Below are 11,417 nucleotides of genomic sequence, written 5' to 3'. Positions count from 1 at the left end.
CACAAACGTTAAAATTAATTTACCAAATTTTTCATGCACTCATATAATCATGATATAGCATCAAAATAATAATAAAATAATCTATTCAACTCTAAATTTGTGGTCCCAAGACTACTATTCTGACTAGGCCCCAAATCTGGCTGGTACAGTAATTTCCTTTCCCTTTTGAAAAAAAGTGATAGCTATGTTTGCTTCTGGTCTTCGGATTGGTTAGTCATCATTCAACATCAACTCATAGGATTGTAAGTCCTTCATGAGTTGTGTAAGCATTAGGTTTTTTGTCGTGGTTATATGCGGCCCAAAAGCCATCAAAATCTTTGGATAAGCTCTTGAACACCATCTCAATTTGAATATTCTGGCCCAAATTGACCTCATTGTCCGCAGCGTCGGTAAAGTAGCCCATAAAAGTGATCATATGGTCTTAGACCAAAATGCTGAGCTTTTGTTGGGCATTCATTAAACTAGTTATAAAGACTATCGAACCAAGGTAGCTTGGCCTCCAAACATGTCTTCTAGCTTATCTAGAATCACTTTAGCAGTCTTACAGCTCTCTAATTGCTTATACAGAGTGTTGGTCATGCTTGTCAGCATATAGCAACGAGCTATCTCATTACGCTCTTCCCAGCATTTTCTAGCCTCAGCTTGAGTGGTCGAAGGGCACTTAGTATCAAGAACTGTTTTAAGTTTCTCATAGCTCAGAACAATTATCAGGTTCCTTTTCCATTCCTTATAGTTATTTTCGTTCAATTTGTTTTCAGTGAGTATGTTCAATAAGATAGTTGGTGCCATTTTCGAACTAAAAATAAAACATTCATATATCAATATCTTTGTATTAAGCAAATGTTTGAAAAATGTTTTGTAACATTACAATATGCATTAAGATGATGCATGTTTTACATTAAACCATGAAAGCATTTGTAAGCCATTGCAACAAAAATGCTAACACCTATTGAATCAAGCCACCTTAGAGTGATCATGATCAACTAATAAGAACATGAATTTCCACCAAATTAGTACATTAACCTAATTCCTTAAGCATTCACACCTATTAATAATCGTGTAACGTTTGGCCATCATTTTAACTTTAGCATAGCTTCTTGGGGAGTTATTTAACTAGATGATCTTGAGTGTGTAACTATCAACTCAACACCTATCACATCATGCACCACAAATGAGTCCTCTTGGGACATTCTCACCGAGTAACATACCATGACTAGTTGTCCTCTTTGAAGATAGAATTTCTTAATGTATCGTATGATAATACCTACCACAAGGGCCAGTCCAACTATCATATGATCATAAGAAAATTATGCTTACTTGCAGGAAGTCTCCTCAATGAAATCCATATGAAAATGTCTACCTTAGGGTAGGTCCATTTCATGACATTACAAGAGACCATTGATGGAGGCCGTAGGTTTTCTTTACGGAACTTTTCTCATTCAATATTTAAAAAACATACAAGGTTTTTATAATTTTTTATTTCAATAATGTATTATCAATATATGCATGACAAGTACATGTGACATTCTTTCCTAAACTATGATATGCTTATCTCATATATGCATGACATGTTATGGCAATTTTATAATATTCACATTCAATTATACACAAGAGCCAATCAAACAATTTGGACTCTCCATAGTTTTTCTTTTAAGGGAAAAACTAAAGAAGTGAATGTGAAATGTGCACCATGTAGGTTCCCACGAAAGGGACGTGAGTTGTATTTGACTACTTAAAAACCAAGCCCTTTTTTGCCAGATCCAATCCTAGACATGCACCTTCTTATTACCACATTTCTCATAGTAATCGAATAACCTAAAGAAGTGAATGGAACAATACAACACACGTATTTTCTCATTACCACACTTCTTATTTTTAATAGGTCAACTGTAGATCATCTTATACATATATATCATAATTATATCAAAAATTATTATTAAATAGATATATAAAGATATGGGTAATAAAGAAATTGTCAACCAAGGTTTCCATGGTTTTATTTCTAGAAAGTAAATGAAAAAGAAAAAATTACATTGTTTTTCATCACAAGACATTTCTTGTATCTTCCACTGCCATTACTCCATCTTCTCCTCGTCATGGACTCATTTTTGGTAAAATTACATTTATGTCCTATGTTCATTTTCGACTTACAAGATTTCTAAAAATAAAAAATAATCTTACGTGGAGATGATAGTCTATGGTCTATTTCCTAATAATCACAATCATGGCAAAAAATAATAGTTATATAACGAATATATAATCTTGCATTTGTTCACCTACATTCCACTAAACATGTGAATAATTACAAGAATGTCACATCATATCAAATATTAATCAAATAAGATGAAGAGAGAGATGCGGTCCTGATTTACACTATAAATATAACATAACCTAGATCTGATACCAATTGTTGGAAAAAATTCGGTTTGAAAATGGTTTTCTTACACAACGGGAAATTAAAATTTAAAAAAACGACTCAGTTTGTTATATTTATAACATTAAACCTTGAACCAAAATCATACATGTGTTTTCGAAAAAGCAGATCCTTGAAGTTTTTAGGCTTCCAACCAAATGATCTTCTTTGTTATTCTTAAACCACGAACTGCTTTGAATGTGGGATCAAACCAATTAAATCAAAACACAGAACTAGAAAAAAATTTCTTTTCTTTTTTTGGTGAAAACGAAAATTCTCTCTTCTTTAATAGAAATCAGCAGAATTGTTATTCTGGAAAAATATATTTCATAGTTGAGAATAAATTTTCTTTATTTTTTGGCAAAGTAACAATCTCTCAAAATTGTGTAAATAGCTCTACCAGTGTCATCTAAATATAGGTGGAGAAAGTAGAACCCTTGTTGAGTTGTAGTGGTTTATTTCAAATAGAAAAATATAGGAGAGAGGTGGACGGCACACCCTAGTATTCTTAATAGGGTTGTTGTCCCTTTCATGTTACATGAGGGTTTTGGGCCTCTTTCACATCGGGTCCAATTATGAGTACTTTTTGGGCCTTTTTGACCCAATACTCTATAATGTGATCCAACCCGATTCGGTATTTCTATTTCCCAAAGTAAAAATATTTTTATATAAAATAATTTTCTTATCTCTATTTTACCCCCAACAAAATTTTGAAAACATTACCCTGGTAAAATTTTGGCAATTTTCCCTAGTAAAATTTCAAAAATATATGTTCAATATTTCACAACTCAACATGCTCACTATGACCGAATGGTTTATTTTCATTTTTGGACTTCAAAATAGTCCAAAAACATAAACTCATTCTTTCGATCACTTTTTAAGTAATTCATATAAGATTGCAAATTTCTATTTTCATTTTTGAAAACTTATATTCATTTTCAAATGATTCCATTTCTCCATTTAAGAGAAAACCATAATCATTCCTAAATGTTTCACATTTCTCTTTTTTCTATTCATTCTGTTCATTTCTATTCAAACATGCAATTCATTTCTGGTTTCAACGAGCTAGTTGAGGGACCGATTGGACATATGTAGTTGAGACTTAAATGATTTATGGTCACGATGTTCCCCTACTAAAACCATGACATCAACCTCTTGAATCCTAGGTCGCGACTCACCTCTGTTGCAATTGAGATGTCATGCTTCTGCCCTCAGTCTCGCGACATTCCTCTTTCATTGTCGTGGCATCACCATTGTATTTTGCAATTCTCACATTTTAGTCCCTCATTTATCACGGGTGTTTCTTAAAAGCTTTTTTAAGCTCGCTTATAACTTGAATTTGATTAAATAATGTATTTTAATTAAGTTTTGGAACCTAGTGGCTTGAATAACTTGTTTATTGGATACATAAATGAAATTGTAGCTGTTTTGTCAATGAATGTAGTATCTTACATTTGAGATCCGACGATTGAGTCAAGTGTGGTGTGTTACATACATAATATATAAAAATAACATAATATATAAGAATAACATAATATAAAATATTACAAAATTAAAAATGGGTCGGCTCGAGCTTGGGCCTTGAATGTTCAAGCTCAAGTTCAACCCATATTTTAAACAAGCCTAATTTGTTTGTCAAAGCCCATTTTTCGAGTATAATATCTTTGCCTAAACTCTCCCAAATTTTTGTGGGCCTTCGAGCCTGGGTAAGTAACTCGACCCATGAACAAGTCTAATGAAATACAAACTCGTGCCAGTTGTATTGATAAAACCTTAAATTACCACCCAATCAAATCCTTATTTTGATTTTTTTGTACTATTGGTTGAGTTAGTGTATAAGTTTATCTAAATTGGTGTCATTTTTTAAAGTTTAATATAGTATATATTCCATCTGTTGTTGTTGTTATTGTTATGATTGGAGGTGGAGTATGAGAGTGTTTAGGATCACTTGAGGGTTGAACTTAAGCTTTTATCCCTACAATAAAATACTTTTGTCACTATGCCAAAAGATTGTCAAAAGTTACATTATTTATGATATATTATTTTTAAATACATATTTATGTTTTAAGTACTCAATTTCTATACATATATTCATGTGATAAAATTTCTAATATATTATAAATAATGATTACTTATGTTAATCGTATAAAATTAAAATATTTTATTAAAATAACTAAACGTTAATGCTCACTGCACGTATATAACTTATTGTTATGTTCAATGTATTAAAATATCGGGAGGAGATGAAATGATTAAAAAACTTTTGCCAAAAACACATGTTTTTTTTTTAGGAAGCCAAAAACACCTATGTTTAAAATTACTTAAAATATTCACATCATGCTCATTCATTAATATATAATATGGTTAACTTTCAACGCCAAAAACATTAAGCTAATCCCATTTTGCTTCTGGCCAAAACAAGAAAAAAAAATTCCCATTTTGCCAGAAACAAAGAGCTTGTCAAGAAAGCTCCAAGATATCAACAATGGCAGTTGAAACAAGCTCTGCAACTCCATCTCCAGTCAAAACAGTGGTTGTTTTGGTTCAAGAGAACCGTTCCTTTGACCACATGTTAGGCTGGTTCAAAACTATAAACCCAGAAATCGACGGTGTCACAGGCTCCGAATCCAACCCCATTTCCACCTCCGACCCCAACTCCACCCAAATCACCTTCAAGGACACCGCCGGCTACGTTGATCCCGACCCCGACCACTCTTTCCAAGCCATATACGAACAGGTATCCGGCAAAACGTGGGATACCAGCAACCCGGATCCGAACCCGGGGATAAAAATGAACGGTTTTGTACAAAATGCTGAACGTACAACTCCGGGGCTGTCGGAGACCGTAATGAATGGGTTTAAACCGGAGGCTGTGCCGGTGTTTAAGCAGCTAGTGACGGAGTTCGCAGTGTGTGATCGGTGGTTTGCGTCGTTGCCGGCGTCGACGCAGCCTAACAGGCTTTACGTACACTCAGCGACATCGCATGGTGCCATGAGCAACAACACACAACAGCTTATCGAAGGATTTCCTCAAAAAACTATATTTGAATCATTGGAAGAGAATGGATATAGCTTTGGGATTTATTATCAATCTTTTCCATCTACGCTTTTTTACAGGTAATAATTTTAACTTAGCTCTTCTGGAATTCTTAATTTTTATTCTATAGAATTACGGTATTAATTTTATTTTTTAAATATTATTTCCTTTGATGATATTAATTTATATTTATTTAATATCAATCTTAATGTCAATTAATTTCTGCACGTATACACTTTTTTCAAACTTTTGATGTTCACATCAGCTAACAAAAGTTTTCCATTATTGAGATGGAGGTTAGATTTTGGTTTTCTATTATTTTCCCTTCCCTTTCATTTATATAATCCTCACTCCTTTAACTATAATACAAAATAAATAAATTTTACTATTAATCTATATTTTTTTATAAAAGTAGTGGGAATAATCTCTATATTTTGGTTTGGTCATTTTTAATTTTTATATATTTTAAAATTTAAAATTTTGATAATCACCAAACAATAATTATTAAATTCATTAAGTTCTAATTCTAAAATATAATACAGCAAGCATATTATCATATATTTAATGTCATATCAGTTTGATATGTTTACATATTACTCACTAAAATTCAAGTTAATAGATAAACAATTATCATTTATGTCAAGATTAAATTTTCAAAATTCGAAAGTATAAAGATTTAAAATGATTAATTAGAGAATATTGACTAAATTACTACTAAACCTATAATGCAATATTAGTAATAAAATTTAATCAAATATATTTAACTGCTACTATTTGAATTAAAATTAAAATTTCAAAATTTAAAGACTACAAGGATAAAAATTGATCTATTCAAAAAGGACCGAGACTAAAATTGATCAAATTAAAATATAGAGATTAAACTCATAATTTTATAAAAATATAAGGATTAATAAAAAAATTAACACATTTTAAAGAAATATCTTTTTTATAAGAGTAGTAGGAATGTCCAAAATCAAAATATACGAGATTAATTGAATTTTTTTCAATAGAATTTTTTTTTACACTAGGTTGATGGTATCCTTCTTGTAAATTACATGTAAATTGTTTATTTAATTAAAATTAGAGTCATCTAACTTCTGAATCATGATAGGCTGGCCATGGTCTATTATTTAAAGTCAATTACTTTATGTGCATAATAAGATTGTTTAGAATTTAATTATTGCGTTCATCCCATCCAAAACCACAACCAAAACCACAAGAATCCAATAATGTTGAAAGGGTCCCATTCCCATATAATTGAAAATTTAAAAATATAATAAACCACTTTAAAAAACAATAAAGCTTATACACAATAACCACTTGCTGCTCTTCTTTTTCTTCGTCAATCCAAATCCAACTCATCATACACTATTCACTTTTTAATATTATTATTAATTAAATATCATATTGCTATATTATATACTTACAAAAAAAAATTATAACTAAAGATTTTTTAATAATTAGAAGTTGAGAATAATATTATTTAAAATTCAACTCAAATTTTCGTATTTATAATATAATGCTTTTACTTAAGAGAATTATCCACACTTATTAACTTTTATATCATAATTTTTATTGTTTCCAAGATTAAATTTTGAAATTGACAAGTTCCATCAATCCATCTTCAAGAACCCTTTTCTACCATATTTCTATGACTGACAAATTGTTTTTTATCCAATCAATTGTTTCAAAAAGAAAATTTCTTATGTTTGATTGGGATTTATTTACATATATTTGGCTAATTTTGTTTTCTTAATTATTTTTCCCTCGACCTATAAATTTGAAAATATTATATATTTAAGCACGTTAAAATCAGAACCAAGTTGGTTTTTATTTTTTCTTTGCTCCCAATTAGGTAACTATGGTAGTCGGTAGATGTGAACACTTTTTCTCTCGTTCATATTTTTATCTTATGATATATTTAAAAAAAAATGCTAGGATATAAATTGAATACCCAACTACCATATCTTTACTATATATAAAAGGAAGCCTTCCTTCTTTGACACTGACTTCTTTTTTATATAGTAATGGTTAATTTTTAATTTCGATATTTGATTTTTTTGTTATATAAAATGATTAAATTTCAATTCTACTTTTTATATAATATTAAAATTTTAAAACTTGATCATTATATTTAAATATTTTATATAATTTGGTACTTCAATATTTATAATGTCATTAGTTAATTTAAATAGTTTATTCTAATTAACATACCAATGTAAATTTAAAGAATTATTAATATCATTAAAATGCCAATGTTTATATTATAATGCTATTTTTTATTACATAATTATCGAGTTAGTATTTTTTTTAATTTCAGAATACCATACAACTAAATTTAACAGAAAAATTTGACGACATTAATAAGTAGGCCTAATTTTTAAATTCAAAAAATAAAAAAATCTAAATCAAAAATTAAATTCTAAATATAAACTTAAAACATTTAATAAATTTAAAATTTTAACTATTTAATCTAAAATAATTAACACTAACTATTCATAAAACAATTTCAATAATTAAGAGATTAAAATACACGCCATTTCAAATATAAATGAATTAAAAATACTTTTTTCCTTTTTCCTAGTGTGAAGGTAACAATAGCTAACGAAAGGCAATAAACAGGGACCAATTAAAATCGTGACACCCTTCATTAAAAACATGGTGGCTGAATTCTTTATTATTATTGCCTAGAGTATGAGTATGACCTTTCAGATATATACAAGTTTTTTTCTCCAAAACCATATCGTATTCAAAATTTAATATTTTACATTTAGTTTAATGATTTGTGTTTGTTTTAGGTAAAGTTATTTTTGTTTCTTTCTAATAAGATTCCTTGACTTCTGGCTGCCAATTTTTAGATCTACATTACACGTAACGTGTTCAAAGAAGAAATTTTTTGTATTTTCAATCAAACTTTCACTAATTCATCTATAAATTACACGTCAAGTAAAATTAAAGTTAGTGTTTGTCTATAATTAATATTACTGTAAATTTTTTTTTAAAAAAATACTCATATTACAATATTTGAATTCTCATTGTTTTTGTAAAATAATCAAAACCTCATTTGTTTGTCATATTAATTTTTTATAAATATTCGGAGGTGTCAAGGGCAAAACCAAATATTTTGGGACTGAAATTAAATTATATATTTTTATGAGCTAAAATGTAATTTCACCAATATATTAATTTATATCATTATAATTTTGAGGACAAATTATAATTTTACTTTGTATTAACTTATAATTTTATTGATTTTAGGGAGATTTAAAGAGCAATTTTCCATTTAAGGGGAGGGGAAGAGATCATGTCCCCTGTCCTTTAATGGGTGTGCCATAATCTAGTACTTATATAATGCAGCTGATTAATTTGATGTCATAGGTGAATTCGACATCAATTTAAATAAAAAAATTGTCTAAAAATATTTTTTTAACAAAGTAATGAATATTGATACAATTGTGTTTTTATCACTATTTTTATATAAAATATTTAAATAAATCAACTAAAAAACTAAGTATCTAATGATTGAACATGAAAATGATGAGCGTCTCATTATAAATATTTTACCGTTTTACCTATAATTTAATTGTTAAATAAATCATTTATAAATATATATTGACATAATTTAGTATATATAATCAATGATGGTATCTTTGCTAGATAATTGTTAAATCCCTCTACTCCATGTGTTGGTAATTTTTTAGTTTTAATTTTTTTATTTTTAAATAATATATTTATAAATTATTATTTTTGAACAATCTCATTATATGTTCTAATAATATATGCATTCTTTTTGACACAATGTTTAAACTACCCATAGCTTCTCCCCAGCTCATAAATAGAAAGATAATACGCTTTAACGCACTTGAACTCACTTCCTTTTGCATTGACAACAATGCCCATACTAATTGAGCTAAGATTCAATTCAATTATTCAACATTTTTATTGGATATATCTAAAGGAAAATGTTTATTTTATTTTATTTCTAACTTTTATTAATTTTTTTTTATCTCAAACGTTTACAGATTAAAAAAATTAAAAAAAGATAACTTAATAACAAATAAAATCACTTAGATTCGGTGGATTGGAGAAAAAAAAATCCCAAATCTATCTACAAATGAAAGAAAAGAGACGTAAATAAATCTCATTATTCATACAAAGATCATCCAATAGAAGAAATGTACTAATATGATTTAATTGATGCTGATAATATGGTTTAATTAACTAATATCAGGAAGCTTAGGCACTTGAAATATGTGGACAATTTCCATCAATACGATCTAAGCTTCAAGCGTCACTGTAAGGATGGGAAGCTACCAAATTATGTGGTGATTGAGCCCAGATATTTTGACATTTTAACAGCTGCTGCAAACGACGACCACCCTTCCCATGACGTCTCAGAGGGCCAGAAGCTTGTGAAGGAAATCTATGAAGCGCTCAGATCAAGTCCTCAATGGAATGAAATCTTGTTCCTGGTCATATATGATGAACATGGTGGTTTCTATGACCATGTTCCGACACCAACCGGAGTCCCTAGCCCCGATGATATTGTCGGTCCTGAGCCTTATAACTTCAAGTTTGATCGTCTTGGTTGCAGGGTTCCTGCCATTATGGTTTCCCCTTGGATTGAGCCTGGAACAGGTAAGTCCGGATGCAAGATTATGTATATGTTGCTTATAACCCAGCTTACTCTGATTGGTTTGGATAAAAATGTGGCTGACATTGAATATGCTGAATTCAGTGTTGCATAGGCCATCAGGGCCAGATCCTACATCAGAGTTCGAGCATTCCTCCATTGCAGCAACACTTAAGAAGATTTTCAATCTCAAAGAATTTCTAACAAAGCGTGATGCGTGGGCTGGTTCCTTTGATATTGTTGTCAATCGAAGCACCCCAAGAACAGACTGTCCAGGTAAATTCAACTATCTAAACACCCTACAGTTGTTTTTTTTTTTTTTCAGTAAAGTGATTGAAAGCTATAATAATAATTATTGCATAAAAATGTAGAAAAACTGGCAGAGCCAGTGAAAATGAGAGACAGTGATGCAAAAGAAACAGCAAAACTAAGCGATTTTCAAGAAGAGCTAGTGCAAGCAGCAGCAGCATTGAAAGGAGATCCATTCAATCTTGTCGAAAACATGACAGTTTCATCTGGTCTCAAGTACGTTGAAGATGCCTTCAAAAAATTCTATGATGACGGCCAGAAAGCTAAGGAAATCAATGAAGTTGAAGATACTGTTTCAGCTGATGCATCAACTAGGAGGACAACAGCTTCCAAAACTTTCATGCAGAAAGTTTTCTCCTGTTTGGTTTGTGATCGTTGATCTACAAAAACATAATCATCAATTATCTGCCAAGCTTCCATCAATCCATTTTTTCCCTATATGTTTGCAATTTGAAGAGATTTGGGGTTTGAACAGTTAGCATGCGTAGCTACTTGACGAGACAAGTTTGTGAGAATCGTGTCATGTTACCGCATTTTAAATTTGATTTACTTTCTTTTTTCGCATCATGTTGCGGCTGTTCTTCTTCTTCTTGTCATTATAAATTATGTGTATGAAAATTATATATTAAAATGCAAACGTTATTTTGAAACATACAATAAATAATTAAAGGTATAGTTTGAAATTAATTAATAATACATAAAATATATTTACAATACTAAAATAAAAAAAAGATTAAATTGTGAGTAAAATGTAAATTAAACATGTAAATACATCATATTAAAAACACTAAATATACTACAATTGTTGATTATGGTGTTTTCATTGATCTTGAATTAGTGTCTAATTAACTAATAGCACAAACTCAATCAACAACATTATCAATACATACAATTAATAGAAGTAATAAAGTATGCATAATACAATGAAAATGTAAAAATTATATTAAAATAAAGTTTTGGTTTAGTAGTAAGTTTATGATTATTTATTGATGTAAATAGCATAGGTTCAAATCCTATCACATGCA

The 11,417-nt window shown here is 29.6% G+C and overlaps 2 protein-coding genes across 2 annotated transcripts; one reads left to right on the top strand and one right to left on the bottom strand.

Annotated features, from left to right (window-relative positions):
• Window positions 1-474: 474 nt before the first annotated feature.
• On the bottom strand, window positions 475-789 carry LOC121212295 (uncharacterized). The gene has a single exon (XM_041084750.1). It carries the CDS (start codon window positions 787-789, stop codon window positions 475-477), a length of 315 nt encoding a protein of 104 aa, XP_040940684.1.
• Window positions 790-4,645: 3,856 nt separating this feature from the next.
• Window positions 4,646-11,029, top strand: LOC107920295 (non-specific phospholipase C3). Its single transcript, XM_016849924.2, has 4 exons — window positions 4,646-5,530; window positions 9,682-10,088; window positions 10,189-10,359; window positions 10,455-11,029. The coding sequence occupies exons 1-4, from the start codon at window positions 4,899-4,901 to the stop codon at window positions 10,769-10,771; spliced, it is 1,527 nt and encodes a 508-aa protein (XP_016705413.2). The 5' UTR covers window positions 4,646-4,898; the 3' UTR covers window positions 10,772-11,029.
• The last annotated feature ends 388 nt before the right edge of the window (window positions 11,030-11,417 follow it).

Source organism: Gossypium hirsutum, chromosome A13 (assembly GCF_007990345.1).
Source record: "Gossypium hirsutum isolate 1008001.06 chromosome A13, Gossypium_hirsutum_v2.1, whole genome shotgun sequence".
Taxonomy (NCBI): Eukaryota; Viridiplantae; Streptophyta; class Magnoliopsida; order Malvales; family Malvaceae; genus Gossypium; species Gossypium hirsutum.
Note: the sequence above shows the minus strand (reverse complement) of the source record. Positions and strands in the feature narration are given on the sequence as shown.